General features: G+C 35.0%; 2 protein-coding genes across 2 annotated transcripts; both read left to right on the top strand.

Annotated features, from left to right (window-relative positions):
- Window positions 1–4297: 4297 nt before the first annotated feature.
- LOC103959523 (myb family transcription factor PHL5-like) lies at window positions 4298–5469 on the top strand. Its single transcript, XM_009371880.2, has 6 exons — window positions 4298–4394; window positions 4577–4653; window positions 4753–4792; window positions 4904–4958; window positions 5056–5125; window positions 5302–5469. The coding sequence occupies exons 1-6, from the start codon at window positions 4298–4300 to the stop codon at window positions 5467–5469; spliced, it is 507 nt and encodes a 168-aa protein (XP_009370155.2).
- Window positions 5470–11398: 5929 nt separating this feature from the next.
- Window positions 11399–14688, top strand: LOC125470830. The gene is made up of 6 exons (XM_048570496.1): window positions 11399–11860; window positions 11951–13359; window positions 13461–13527; window positions 13597–13727; window positions 13855–13957; window positions 14047–14688. Exons 1-6 carry the CDS (start codon window positions 11399–11401, stop codon window positions 14686–14688), a joined length of 2814 nt encoding a protein of 937 aa, XP_048426453.1.
- The last annotated feature ends 1952 nt before the right edge of the window (window positions 14689–16640 follow it).

The following is a 16640-nucleotide window of genomic DNA, read 5'->3' as shown; positions in this document are numbered from 1 at the left end:
CCGGTATGCCGAGAAAAGATAGAGGAATATATTGAAGAAAATGAATCGTTATACCTATTGAAAGTCCTACTTTGATTGGTGTAAATGTTCTGAAAGCAGAAGCTTTACAAGTTGTTGCAATTGGGAACCCAAAAGAAGATGAATTACAAACGACCAAGGAAGAGGCATCTCAAATAAAAGAGAAGTCGAGGTCAAGTTTTTCTTAAGTGGTAGAGAATATGAGAAAAGAGAATAATGATGAGAAAGAAATTTTGCAAGCGATTTCCTATGAGCTCCAAAAGGTTGAAGACCCACTTATGAGCAACAAAATTCAAAGTATCGATTCTTTTGAAACCTCTATTGACATGGTTGTAGGTGACAAAGCCAATTTGAAAAATTTACAATCAACCAAGGTGAAGTTAAAAGACAAAGTTGACCGTTCAGGCGAGTTTGTAATGCAAAAAGAAAATTATGCCGTTTGAACTGTGAGTATCAAGATGCTAGTACTAAACTCATTTAAGGTATATAGTTCATGATCATTCAGTCAAGGTATAATGTGTTGGAGTATGCCTGAAAAGAAATTAATGTGGCAACGTGTAACTAGTTATTTGTGGCAACCCAATGTCGGATTATCAACAATAAAAGGTAAGTGATAACATCCATCAATCGAGCACATGATCCAATAACGGATAAGGAAGGTTCGTTATTGAATGGGACGAGTCCAAGGAATAACCTAAGTAGTAGGGACATGATTGCAAAGTCGTTTCAATCATGAGATACGTATCCTACAGATTTTAAGTCCTAAATTATCTTCCTGGCCATAGGATAATCAAAAGGACTATCGTACATTCGCAAAGACTGGTTTATGTTGTATTCAGTAGTACGTCTCAGACTATGCATGTAGTGACATGCAATTGACATAAAGGTGCTCTTCTATGAAATCGAGTTCATTGAACAATGACTAACTATAGAAGTGTATGAATAGAAGATTACCTACTTATCAGTCGTACAACACTTCTAAGTTATGGATGTAAATAGTTCTTAAACCTGAGGCATCACTGGTTATCTTATGTTATGAATGTGATCTTTAATCTGGCATCAAAACTCTCAAACAATGGTGGAGCACTATAATGTGAGGTTCGAGATCATGTGCATCAATATGGAGATACATGAATGCACAATAAGGAATCTGTGACCTTCTAGGTAATCATGAAGGTTTATATTCCAGAAGCCCCTTGACAATCTATCTCTAGAAGTCTTTAGTCAAAGCAACATATAAGAGATACATCATGGCGATCATATTCATGCTTAATTAGAGTTTGAAAAATGTTCCATGATCTAAAATATATGAGCAGAATATAGTAGACAAAGGTACCGAATTGCATTGCAACCATAACTAAGGTTCTCAATGAATTGCATTGCAACCATAACTAAGGTTCTCAATATATGTTGTATGAATTCAAACATATTCTGATTAATTTGGATAGTTGAAAGTCATTACTAGATGTTACTATTCGGTTTGTGGATAATCCTACAAGGTTGAATTAGAATGGTTTCTAATTATGTAAACTTAAAATTAATTTGATTAATCGAATTATCCACTGCCAGCTTTAGTTAGAACCAACAAGGTCACACACAATAGAATGATATCGAAGGATAAAATTGGTGAATGTTGATTTTGATATAAATGGTTTATATTAAATGTTTAATTTTTTATTAATTAGTTTGGGCCTTCTATTTATTGTTGGTTAATGAACTAAAATAAAATAAGAAAGCCTAGTATTAAAGGAAAAATCGAATTAATTAAACAAATAAAATAAGGAGTGAAACGGTGTCACATCCGGCCCGGGCCCCCACTATATTCCGGGCTCGACTCCACCGTAGCATGATACTGTCTGCTTTGGGCCCCGACCACTCCCTCATGGTTTTGTTTTTGGGAACTCACACAAGAACTTCTCAGTGGGCCACCCATCCTGGGATTGTTCTCGCGTGAACTCGCTTAACTTCGGAGTTCCATTGGAACCCGAAGCCAATGAGTTCCCAAAAGGCCTCATGCTAGGTAAAGATGGGAATATACATATAAGGTTTACAGGATTCACTCCCCTGGACGATGTGGGATGCTACAATCCACCCCCCTTAAGGGCCTGATGTCCTCGTCAGCACATGACAGCCAGCACGTCTTGATTTCGGTCTGGGTGTGTCAACCTGGCCCAAGTCCAATTGCAAAGGGGGTGTGCGGCAAGCCCAAATGAAATGTCTCCTATGGCATGGGGCACACATGTGAAAAAGAAGGATTAAATTATAATTGTATTGGCTTATGGAATTGTTCTATATATAAGCCTAAAGGGTCTTTAGACCTAAGGGGTGGGTTTTACATATTGCGAAATCAAATTCAGAGGGAAGGGAATTAGGTTTTTTTCAATTTAGAGAAATTGAAAAACAAAACACCACACAAACACTTATTGGAAGAGAAGAACCTAACGGTTCGTCGTCTTCTTGCTTCACCAGAGTTTTGGAGATGGGTGCAAAGCATGCATGGTCCGTGTGTGTGTGTGTGTGTGTGTAAAGACAAAAGAAAGAGAAATAGAAAATAAGATGTTGCCCCATGTATATGGTTAATCACCTATTCGATTAATCATTTTGCTAAATTATTTGAAGACATGCTTCAAAGAAACTAAGATTTTGGTTACAAACATATATCATATTGGATATAAAACTAAAAGTAATGAAGCCTTTGTATACATATAACTACCAAGCATTGTTTCTTGAAAGCATGTGCGGATTGACGATGCCATGTTAATATTCCAATACTTGTACATACAAGTGTCGACAATTGTCAAATTAGGATTCGGACTAACATGTTATAATCTTTGTGGACAAATGCCACTACTGTATTGAGTATGACACGTAAATTTACAACAAATTATTAGTCGAATATTTGTATTTAGCTACTTTGTTGGGTTAGGTCATTATTCGCTTTAGTCCATTTTGTTGGGTTAGGTTCCTACATTGATCATTCACATTAGCTTATTTTTATTATCCTTTTATTTAATTGTGATAAATGTTCTCTCTTATTTAGAGAACTATTTTTTAGTTATTTTCATATATTCTACCTCCATCACATGTTGAATGTATTCAATCAACTTATGGTATAGGTATTATGTTTAATGACATGTAAATTTTCTTTTAACTATTTTTCCAAAAAGTGGTTAGATTTTCATATTTAAATATTCAAAATAAAAATGTGAATAAAGATGCATAAATCAAGAAGTTTAATTAAAATAGAAAAGTAGGACACTGGACAAAGGGCCAGTTTGGGATTGCTGTGTTTTTTTAATAAATTACTTCTCATGTGCTTTAAGAATAATCAGCTACAAAATAAAGTAGTTGAATGTTTGATAAACTGTATTTTTAAAAGTGTTGTGAGTATAAAAAACAGTGTAAAAGCAATGTCTAGGAGGATAAATAATGTAATTGTTTAAAATTAATGATCTTATATGATTTAAAAAGTATTCTAAAGGCTCAACTCCGCTTTTTATTAAAGTGGTTTTTAAAAGCAACCTATAGGCTGCTTTAAAAGCTGATGTCTGGAGACCATTGCTTTTAAAATAAGCAGTATATTTTATTTTTACCAAATATTTTTTTACTGTTTAACTTTAAAATGAAGCAGTTTTGAGTGAAAAAAAGAAATACCAAACTGAGCCTAAATCCAATAACACTCGAATTTTTGAGCCTACATCAAAGTACCCCCTTTTTTTATTAGATAAAACTATTACTCAGTTTACAAGAAAAATATATGAACTATTCTGGCTTTAGATTAATACAATCTTACATGAACCTTTCTGGTAATTTCAAGGATCTTAATTTCTAATTTTTCTTTAATAGTTTGGAATACTAAGTTTTTCGAAAAATGAACAATGAAAAACATGATGATTCTAAACTTTGTTATTGCGACAATACCAAAGTTGAAAAACATCATGATTCTAAATTCTTCTTATTCGCACATTTGTTTATAATGGGAAAAGTTGTTATTTTCTCAATTTTTTTCAACTTTGGTTATATCAATAGGCATTGGTCGTATCTATATATTCTCTTAAGAATAATCAAATGGACTACAATACAACTATGTATATTTATATTCAAATCTTACACTTGGAGTCTTGTGGAATAAACGGTGGTTTTGTATTCTGAAAAAAATTGGATATTTATAGGGTTTTCTGTTGTTGGGCAAGAACATGAAGTACAAGGACTCCGATTTCTACTTGTTATTTTTATTAAGGTGTTTGAATCTTCTGATTTCAACTTCTTTCCTTTGAAAATGAATGAGCAGAAGATTGATTGCCAAGAAAGAATTCAACAAAGCCATGACTATATCAGTGAATTTGTTTCCACTACTTATGGTTATTCCCCTTCAGGTAGACATGTACTCTCGAGTAAAACACGAATTCGATGGACTCAAGATCTTCACCAAAAATTCGTTGAGTGTGTGAATTGTCTTGGGGGTGCTTACAGTAAGTAACTTGGTATGGTCTTGTGTAATTTACTATGAAATGACAATTGATGTATAAATGTTGAATTATCTGTTGATTCATTGTAGAAGCACCACCCAAGTCAATACTAAAGTTGATGAATGTAGATGGATTAACCATCTTTCATGTCAAAAGTCATTTGCAGGTATTAAGCAATTCCTAATATCTTTTATTTCTTGTTCTTATTTTAAGCTCTCCAAAAGTGTGATTCATCTTTCTCTTTTCCTTTTGATTCATCTTGTAGAAATTCCGAAATGCAGCATTCCCACACGGCTCTGCAAAAGGTAAATATCAGATCGTTAAAATTTAGGTTTAGTGTTTGTTTTACCATTAGTTAGGGTTTAGGTTGTTTTACCATTAGTTATGATCTATGTGACACTTTTTGTATATTGCAGGAAAATCTGAGAAAAGAACTACTTCGAATGTTGAATCCCAACTCGATGTTGAAACGTAATGCTAAACCTGATTGTTATTTTGTTCTTCAATTCACGTTGTTATGTTCACTAGCTTCTTATAAACCTGTACATGATGTGAACTGTTTTGATAGTGGCTTGCATATCAAAAAGGCAATCCAACTTGAATTAGATGTCCAACAACATCTTCACGAACAGTTAGAGGTACATTCATGTGATCTTTTTTTGTGTCTTCTCAAATTATATATATATATATATATGTATGTATGTATGTATGTATGTATGTATGTATGATTCTGAAATCAAATTGTTAATTGTATAACAATCTAACATTTTAATCTTCGTAAAAAATTTATTTAATTAACTTTTTCTGTATGTAGATTCAACGAAATTTACAATTGCGAATTGAAGAACAAGGGAAACAACTCAAGAATATAAGTGAGCTGCAAATTGACCTGCAACTCAAGAACTCGGACACCACCTTCTACGAAGGTGCCCCATTAAGTAGTCTTGATGACGAGTTTATTGGTTTGTCTATTAATACATAATTGGGAATAAGCTAAGTCTTCAGACGTGAATGGATTCTATTGTGATATTATTTATAGCACATGTGTGATTATGTAAATCACTAGTAAATTGTATTTAAGATACTAGAAGATCCTATCCCTTTATGATTGTATACTTGCAAGAAAAGTGCAAGACAAGGAATCATATCCTGTTTATTATAAATAAAGGCACAAGGCATAAGAGATAACATACAAAATTCCTTAAACCCTTCTCCATCTCCCTCTCCCGTGCCATCTCTCATTTCGTAAAATAGGCCACAACAGATTCATGTATCTTACTTAATATTTTAGTCTGTTCATACTTAGTATTTTAGTCTTTAAATAAAGTTTGTGTGACAATAATATTGCAACAATGACTTATTTGTACTGTAATTTTTTTTTTTTGGTGTGAAATCGATTAAGACTATTTGACACAAATTCGAGCTTTTGATGCGATAAAAGACTCATTAAGATGATTCAACTTTTATGAGACTGACACTTGCGATCTTGTGCACACATTACACATTGCCATCTTTTTAATCCCTTTCAATCAAATTCACTTCCTTGCAAATTAGACTATCTTTGTATAAAAATAAAAAAAATTAAGCAGTGACCAACTAATTATAGTAATGCATCATATGTTTACAATCACAACTAGTTCTCAAACCACTTGAAGTGCTGCTCATAATATTATAAGAGCTCATGCCGCAAGCAGAAATGAGAGAGAAGCAAACGAAATTGGCAGTTCTTACAACTTTCATAGGATGAGGAATAATGTTGTTATGTTGCTATTTACATGCTAAGTAAACATACATTTGCTTGAAGCTTTAAATTATGTCCAGATTCCACATCACTTCAGGTCGGATTTTTCCCTTTGATCAGTAGTACGTTACGTTTTTACTCTACCTTTATAGATTTAGAAAATAATAATTGAATAAATGAAGAAAATAATCTTTTTTTTAATTAATAAATATTCATTTATCGATATACTAAAAATATCTTAAATTTTTTTTAGTGGTGCCATGCCCACCCATTGTTTTATTTACCCATCACTTGAATGCGATTTTTTTTTTTTTTGGATAAATTTAATCTCATGCAAAATGACCTGCAAGATCTATACAAAACAAGATCCTAAAAATTAGTAAGTGATATAAGAGAATTCTTAACGTCACTAGCCAGTACTCACTCAACCATTTTTGTTGGCAAAGCGACCAAAGAACACTCAATGACACCAAGAAATATCCAATCGCCCAAGTAAACTGCAATCGTGCACCAGATTCCTCCTTCCCACTATTCCAGACTTGAACTTTTCGAGCAAATCTCCTTGATTTCGACGACACAGTCATCACAGAGCAACCGGGGGAAGGAGACCTCGTGAGGACAAAGACGAGGCACCGTCTATGTGCGATTGTTCTTGGTAAAAATCATTATGCAGGCACGAGAGAAGAGGGGAAGGCAATAGAGAGAGAGTAGAAAGAGAATTTGAATCCCCCTCATCCGGAACTTAGGAGAAAAGAGGGTGTTTGTCATCGCCGTGCAAGGTACACTACAAGAAAACTGAGCTTTGGGTACAAAACAAAGGGTACCATTGAGAATTTTATGTCAGTTTAACCACCAAAAAGCTTAAATAGTTCCTATTCCATAGAGGGCACCATTTATGGTGCCCAATGTTAAAAAAAGATGACACAAAACACTAATGGCCACGGAAACCGTGCCGAGTAGGGTCAGATGACATCTTTTATTATTGAAGATAGGCACAAAAACATTTTGTGTCTATAAAAATTATTTGTCAGAAGCATTGTATGTGTTTTATCCTTTGTATTTACCTCCTCTAGCACACCAAGAATTAAAATTTATAAAATTGTGGTAAATAATGGTATGGAGCTGTTTATTACTATGCAATATTTTAGCCTCAAAATAAGTTAGTAATAATGCTGTTCAAATTCGTTTTTCGCGAGAGCCGAACCTTAGATCTCTCACTTACAAGTAAAGAATAATACCACTACATTATAGTACTAAGTGGCATGTTTTAGATTTACAATGAATCATTTCCAGCTGCAATGAATGTTTGTTAGATTCGTATATTTTTGAACTGCTTTTTAGATTGTTATCTTCTTACAAATTTGTGTTTTTTTATACTTGTGATATGGTTTTTGGTTTCATAGTAAGTGTTTATTTTTTTTTACGGTATTAAAAGCCTTCGTGCAAAAGTTACACTACAAATGAGTTAAGAATTATTACGGTATTTTTTTTACAAATGATAATAAGTGTTTAAGCCTTCATGCAGTGACACATAACCAACAATTGTGCCCTTAGGGTACGTGCAAAAGTTACACTACAAATGAGTTAAGAATTATAAATTCCTTTATATGACACAAATGTTAGAAATTGTGTCTAGTAAATATTAATAAATAATAAATCACTCTATAGCAAAATAATATGTTGGCACAATTATGGATTTGTGCCTGTATTCTAATATAAAACATCCACACTCCTTCACTAATTTGTGTATAGAAAATAGAAGGTTGCTTCATACACTTGTGTTTTTTTAAATTTCATCAAGTTCTACATCATTGATAGGCGACGTTGCGGAGTTAGAATTGGAGATGTTTGTTAGATTCTTATCTTTTTCAACTGTTTTATAGATTGTTATCTTCCTGTAGTTTTGTTTTGGCTACTTGATGATATGGTTTTGGCTTTATCGTAAGTGTTTATTTTCTTATTGTATAAAAAGTCCTTCATGCAGTGACACAAAACCAACAATTGTGCCCTTAGGGTCATCATTCTCCATACAAGTGTTAGTGGGTCTTTAGGCAAATGAGTTAAAAATTATAAATTCTTTTTTATGACACGACTGTTATAAATTGTGTCCAATAAATATTAATAAATAATAACAAAATAATATGTTGGCACAATTATGGATTTGTGCTTGTATTCTAGTATAAAACGTTCATACTCCTTAACTAAGTTGTCTATGGAAAATAGAAGGTTGCTTCATACACTTGCGTTTCTTTTGAATCTAATCAAGTTGTACATCATTGAGAATGGTGGACAGGCGACGTCGTGGAGTTAGAATAAGAACTGAACCTCCAACATCACATTCGTCTATTGCTTCAAACATTACAACAGCAAATTCCACAACCAATCATCCAGCTCAATGTCCACGAAGAGTGTACTAGTTATGTTGTTATTGTTGAAGAACCACACACTTATCAAGCACAAAGTCGTCCTACAAGCCTGTCTCTCCCACATATGAACTCACGAAATATGCAGAATGTTACCATTGAGATTTTAAGCAATGGGGATGAAGACAAATGATCTATTTTGTATTATGTTATATTTCACTGGTGTGTGAAAATATAATTATCTTATGCTATGCTGAACTCCACTTCGATCCTTTTATCAACTTATGTCGTATTCCAATATAATAATGTTTTCTTTCTAATTAGCCCTTGTAGATTTACTCCTAGTATATATTTTTTTGGGTTATAATTATGTTTCTCGTCCGCTTCATACCGCAGAATTCAGTGAATTCACAGCGGGAGACATTACCGGTAAACTAAGAGATAGAAGAAATGAAAAAAGAAAATAAAAAAGGAAAAAAAATGCTTGCTTTCATACTTCCCCAACGCCCATTACTAGTAAACTAAAAGAAAAAAGAAACGAGAAACCAAAAGGAAAAAAAAAAAAAAAAAACTTGCTTTCATACTTCCCCAACGTAAGGCTTCATACTTCTGCTTCACCAAATCACACACCTGGGCAAAGGAATCATAACTATAAACACAAAAATATCTTTATCCAAATCCTCGTTTTCCTCCAAATCGCACATCTGGTGTGCCTTTCTTCAGGTAATTTCTGAACGGCCGGTGCCGGAATCGCATTGAACTCTTCGTTTTCCTCCAAATCGCACATCTGGTGTGGTGTTCTTCAAGTTATTTCTGAACGGCCGGTGCCTAAATCGTACTCAAGTCCTCGTTTTCCTCCAATTTGCCCAGCTGGTGTGGCTTTTTTCAGGTATTTGATTTTTATATATGTTTTTTTTTTTGTGTTCTTATTTGGTGGCTCGCTTGGATAATCGAAAACCATGCGAGACAGATTGAATCATTTTCTGGTACTCAATTGTTTTTTGTGTTCTTAATTGTTTCTACGATTTACTGGTACTTAATTGTTTGGTGGATTTTTCTGTGGGGTCTGATATATAATAGGAATGAAACAAGAAGTAATTGAAAAATATGGGAGAGAGATTGAACCGTTTTGTTTCTACGATTTGGTTGGTACTCAATTTGTTTGGTGAAATTTTATTTATGGTCTTGAGGTAACGTCAGGGACAATGTTTAGGCCTGCGACCCTTCCCTTAGGCTGCTTATTGATTGGAAGTTCACAAAAGAAACTGTTTTGAAGCTCCCTTCCCTTAGGCTGCTTATTGATTGGAAGTTCACAAAAGAAACTGTTTTGAAGCTAACAGACTTGCATGTTAAGAGGGGTGTAATGCATAAGTGTAAGTCATGAATGTCAGCTTATCATCTTTCCAATGTTGTATTAACTGTAATGGAGCCAGCATGAAAAAAGTAAATTAGTCACCAATATGTGCTCTTTTTTTTTCACAGAACTGTGTAATTAGGAAATCTGAGATTGTAACAGAGAAACATGGAGTTTTTAGTTGCCCTTCCTACTAGATTTCTTTCGTAATTTATGTATACTCTGAATCAATTTGTTTGGTGCAATGAATACTTTGTAGTCTGATATATATATTATGAATAAAAGAACAAGTATAAGTCTTTGGCATCATATATTTGTAGGATTTCAATAGCATGATCAATTAATTCCAAGCACTCCAGCTGTTCCTCTTTCTCTTCCTTTGCTGTAACCGACGAAAGCTTAGCACCAACTTATTCTCAGTCTTGGGCCTCTTCAGTTTACTCACTACGGTATGTCAATGGCTTCTTTCCTGGTCTTTGGGAGACAAAGGCATGACTAATATTTGTATTAGCTGCACTGGAAAGAATGGGGTTGTCATTCTCATTTTCTTATAAATAGTCACATGACTAATGGGAGGATAAGGGCAAAGCTCTTATGAATGCAATTCCTCTGTCTTTTATCATCTTGCATAAAATTCAAACGATAGAAATGCACTACATAATCCAATTGCACATGTAACAACTCTCAATATGCCACCAAATAAATGATTTAATAATTAGAGCAAGAGATCAATGACAATCAAAACATTCTCCAAATTCACTTGACTAGCAATTATAGAATTTTAATACAATTTTTTCCATCTCATTAATCTAGCCACAAAACACAACGAACATGCAATTCCTTTCATTTAAATCAAACATATCACAAGAAAACGTCGTTGTCGGGGTAAAATAGGTAGAATAATTTTACGCTTATCATAGCAAACTTCAAATGGAGTTCATTCAAATGAAACAATATTCTATTCAAAGTAGCCGTTAATGAATAAGGCACTTTAATGTAGACCACATCTGCTTTTAGTTGGTTTGTGATATTTGGGATATTAAGTTGGATCTTTATGAAAGTTTTTGTTTCATTGTCTCAATTCACTAATCTTATTGTGTAATCAAATGTCTTATAATTTCATACATGGTTGTAGGTAAAGATGAACAAAGAATGGGTGCATCTGAATAGGACGACCAATGAATACTTGATTGGCAAGCGTGCATTCATCAGTAATGTTTTAGATGTTGCTGCCCTTCAAGGAAAAATTAAATGCCCCTGTCGGCGCTGTTGCAATATGTTTTATCATGATCCATTTGAGGTCGATCAACACCTCTACGTCGAGGGTGTGGATCCCCATTACATAGATACACCTTGGGTTGAACATGGTGAATAAGTGTATACGTCTGATAATATATCAAGTCCAACTACTGAAGCTTATAATGAAAGAAGCCCTGAAAATTTCATGGCAACGATGCTTCACGATGTTTTCGGTAACCACGTGCATATGGATGAGTCAGATCATGTTGGTGAATCTTCTTTTGCTTGTGACGAAACAATTGATGTGCACCAATTTGACAACATTCTACGAGAAGCAGACGGAGAATTATATCCAGGTAGTAGGAAGAAAAAGTTGGATTTTCTGGTGAAATTATATCAGTCAAAATTGTTATATGGAATGAGTGATGCTGCATTTGGTTCAGTGCTGGCAATAATAAGAAAGCATTTTCCTATGTGCGAGACTCTTCCTCCAAATTTGTACTATACAAAGAAGATTATCCGGGCTTTGGGTTTGGATTACCAGAACATAGATGCGTGTCGAAATAATTGCATGCTATTCTGGAAAGAGCATGTAAATGACATCGTTTGTGCAAAGTGTGGCGCTAGTAGATATAAGCAAAGGAAGGCAAATTCAGGAACGATCGAATGTACTAAGGTACCAAAAAAGGTTTTACGCTACTTTCCCATAGGTCCTAGACTACAACGGTTGTACATGTCTCGTTACACAGCTGAGTCAATGATATAGCATTCAGAGATTAGAACTGACGATGGTGTTTTGAGGCACCCTGCTGATTCTTTGGCTTGGAAGCATTTGGATAATACATATCCGGATTTTGCAAGGGAGTGTCGCAATGTCCGTCTTGGGCTTGCAAGCGACGGATTCAATCCGTTTGGAATGCATGGCAAACCCCACAGCACATGGCCTGTTTTAGTTGTAGTTTATAATCTTCCACCTTGGATGTGCATGAAACAACCTTATATCATGATGTCTCTTCTAATTCCAGGGAAAAAAAGTCCCGGTGATGCAATTGATGTTTTCCTGCAGCCGTTCATTGATGACTTGCGGCATTTGTGGACGACAGGTTTGCAAACATATGATACTCACCGTCAAGAAACCTTCATCATACGTGCTGCCTTGTTGTGGACTATCAATGACTTTCCTGCTTATGCCATGCTCTCAGGGTGGAGCACTAGTGGTGAGAAAGTTTGTCCGACTTGCGGTGATGACACTAATTCTTTACGGCTTAAGCATGGGAAAAAGTTTGCATTCATGGGACATAGACGATGGCTCCCGATGTCACACAGGTACCGAAGACATAAAAAAACTTTTAATGGATCTCAAGAATTTCGAAACCCCCCTAAACCAAGAACTGCCATAGATTGTTTATTGGAAGTGACGGGATTGACCTTTAGATTTGGCAAGGGTGCAAAGGCAAGTGGTCGTAAGCGGGGGTGGAATGATGATGGACACGTTGTCGGTCAGTGGACAAAAAAGACTATATTCTTTGATTTGCCTTACTGGAAGGATCTTCTACTGCGGCATAACTTGGATGTCATGCATATAGAGAGAAATGTAGCTGAAAATGTTATTGGCACTCTTTTGGAAATTGAAGGGAAGAATAAAGATGGTATTAGGGTAAGGGTTGATCTCGTAGAGTTGGGCATTAGGCATGATCTCCATCCACGGGCAGATGGTGGCCGTACAAAGCTGCCCGCGACAGAATACAATATGAAACCTGAGGAGAAAAGAATGTTGTGCCAGGTTTTGGAATCAATTAGGGTACCAGACAACTACTCTTCTAATATTAGCAACTATGTTAATATTCAAGAAAAGAAGTTTATTGGCTTGAAAAGCCACGATTATCATATGCTCCTGCAGGTATTCCTCTCTATTGCAATACGAAAAATGTTACCGAAATCGGTTGTTATAGTGTTGTTAGAGTTGAGCAGATTTTTTCGCCACCTTTGTTCAAAAACTGGAACTGAAGAATTATTCAATGGCTTGTCAAAAAGCATTGCCTTAACTCTATGCCATCTGGAGAAGTTATTTCCGCCATCATTCTTTACCGTTATGGTACACTTGATAATTCACCTTGCGGATGAAGCTACTGTTGCTGGTCCAGTCCCATACCGATGGATGTACCCCATTGAAAGGTGTCAGTTTCGTAAAACATCTACTCAGTTTAGTTTCTAAATTTAGTATTTGTTTTTCATCATTACCTTTTGCTTAAAGATTTTTTTTTTTTAACAATCAGGTATCTACATCTTCTAAAATCGTATGTGCGCAACAAGAGTCAGCCAGAAGGATGTATTGCAGTGGCTGTTAATTTAGATGAGTGTATCATTCTACTCCATGTACATGGATGACTCTGTTATTACCCGTCGCAATAGGATGGACGTAACTATGATGTTCAGCAATGTGATACACGACAAGGACTTCCTCTATTTAGTAGCCAAGGCAAACCAGCAAGCGCTATTGACACTGTTCTGCTAGAACGTCCGAGGTTTGAAATGGCTCATCGGTATGTCCTAGTAAATTGTCCTCAAATGGCAGAATACTCAAGGTACAGTTATAACAATGACATTACCTTAGTATATGTTTGATGGACTAGCTTGGATCCTGAATTGATTTATGTGTTGGTCTTGTAGGAGACATATGTCACATGTAATTTCTACTCGTGGCAGAAGAACTACTATATATGATGCAGAAAGAAAGGCTTTAGATAGTTTCCCTCAATGGTGTCGGGATAATGTACCTTATATATATTCCTATTAAGTTTCAGTATTAAATGTAGCACTCATAATGGTGTAATTCTGTAACTGCGTTTTAATTCAACGTAGGTACATATCATAGGGGCAAATGATGAGGGAGTTATTAAAGACGATATATGTGCATTGGCTGTTGGACCGATGCAGTGGGTAAACCGTTATACCGCATACATCATGAATGGAAATCGATTTAAGGTTGCTTCTGCTGATCGACATGCACAAACCCAAAACAGTGGTGTTTTTTTAGCATCTGAAGTTAGTAGTTTTGCTACTACGGTCGATAGGAATCCAAGGTATGGAGATGTGGATTATTATGGTGTTGTGACAGATATCATTGGGTTAGATTATCACAATGGTTGGAAGGTTATACTGTTTGATTGTGATTGGTTTGAGGTCAAGAGCAAAAGGTTTCGTACTAAGAAGGATGAGTTTGGGTTCACTTTGGTTAATTGTGAACATCATTTACCATCGGATGACTCATTCATACTGGGGTCACAAGCAACGCAAGTGTTTTATGTTCAAGATCCTATTGACACTGAGTGGTTTGTTGCTACAAAGACAAAGCCACGAGACGTTTACAACATGCTCGATACAGATGTAGAAGACCCCAACACAGCTCAAGATATAGAAAATACATTAGGGGATGATGATATAGTGCAAACAAGGCTAGATGTTGCAGAAATTGTTATTGCAGAACGATTATCAGACTTGTAATGATCAAGAACTTATATCTACTATGTAGCTTGTTCATGTATGAAAGATTAAATAGTGCAGGGAAATAACATGAAGACCACGCACAAGTTTTTGGTAGAATTTTTTGGCTGATCTTCATTCATCTCGGTATATTGTATTTATATAGTTTTACAGAGGGTTTACAAGCTTTGACAATTTGCATAAGGACAAATTCTACAAATCAATATTTACATAAAATCAGGGAGCTTAATAAGGCAAATGAATATGATCACGAAATCATCTATTGCACAGATGATGCCTGATGAGCATGATTGTCTCCATCTTGTCTATCAATGTATCCAATCATCTATTGGACATGAATATGTAAATACTATCTAATTAAACTATATATATGGTAGAGAATGCAACTAATCTGTGATGCAAGTAGGCAATGCAATAAATTTGTGATGCCTGTGGTTAATTTACAAACAAGAAAACAAATGATACATATGCAATTAATCTCTAATATAGGTAGAGTGTTATAATATATATATATATATGTTTATATAAACAAAAACAAAAAAAAAAAACTCTATGGTATAGGTAGATAAACACAATTAATCTTCGATACAACTTCAAAAAAAAAAAAAAACAATGGAAAGGAGAAAGAAACCCAAAAAATAAAAAATAAAAAATAAAAAAGAGGAAGAACCCAAAACACAAGATTGAGTAATGCAAAATAACACATCAAGATAAAGATATTGACAGGGAGAAACAAGATAAGAGAACTGAAACAAGAAAAGAGAAATGAACGGTTTGGGTAACGAGAAGAAAAACGGAGATTTAAATCCCTAATCCTATAATTCAGGATAAGATTAACATTAATCACAAATGAAAAAATAAACAGCAATTACTTAATTAATCAATTTAAGGGTAAATTTGGCAATCTAATACAAATAAGCTTATGTGGATAATTAATCACTGGACCTTACCCGAAAAATAAAACAAATTAAGTTGGACTATAACTAATAATGACTTATTGAACTTATATTAAGTTTCCCCTTCTCCCAATTGGATTCTCCCTCTATTTTTTAAAATTGGACTTCTCCCTCTATTATATTAAGTTCCCACCACCAAATTCAAAAACTTGGTTTGCCACAATCTGATTTAAACCCACCTCATCCCAAAATTGTGCCCACTCACTCTTAAAATATTAATTAAAAAATAGTAGCTATATTAAAGGGTTAGAAACTGGAAAGCTTCCATTCCACCATTTCTCATTCCGTCTCACCTTTACTCTCCCAAAATTATAATGATGCTCATTCCAGCTCCTCCATCCAGTCGAACCCACTCATCCATGGAGTCTATCCACCTCAAGGCTACTCCTCTGTCCAGTTCAAAGGCGCTCCTCTGTCCTCTGGCAACACACACCGACACACAAGAGGCCCAAGATACAGGTAAGGTTTCTGAATTTCAATTTTTCAATGGGTTTCTATTCTTTAGGGTTTAAGGTCAAGTAGGTTGTTTATTTTGTCGAATATGGTTTATGGTTTGAGGACAGTGGGTTTGGGATTAAGAATCTAGGATGGGTGCAGATTTTTGGGATTGCAGGTCTCATTGAAATTATGAGGGATTCCCCTACCGGTACCATCCCAGTTTTCTTTCAAATAAGTATCCCTTATAGGGAACATATAGAATAGTGTGCAAGTACATCCATCATCCCTGGATCGATCATACTCCTATTACTACGTGACCCTGTGTTTTGTTTTTGTTTTTGTTTTTTTTTTTAATTTTTACCATCCATAACGTCGGCAAGTTAAATAACTAATTACTAAGGGATAAAGAAATCGATGGGGTCAAACCTCCATCATGGTGCATAAGCATGATTGCTTTACACCACTACAATAAAACTGGATCTGCTCTACGTGACTATTAAGTGTTCAGATTCCACGGTACTCATATTCATGCCTCTTTTGGTATTTGATGTTGTGGTT

This window comes from the organism of the source record quoted next, unplaced genomic scaffold, assembly GCF_019419815.1.
Source record: "Pyrus x bretschneideri cultivar Hongxiangsu unplaced genomic scaffold, Pyrus_bretschneideri_v1 Contig53, whole genome shotgun sequence".
Taxonomy (NCBI): domain Eukaryota; kingdom Viridiplantae; phylum Streptophyta; class Magnoliopsida; order Rosales; family Rosaceae; genus Pyrus; species Pyrus x bretschneideri.
Note: the sequence above shows the minus strand (reverse complement) of the source record. Positions and strands in the feature narration are given on the sequence as shown.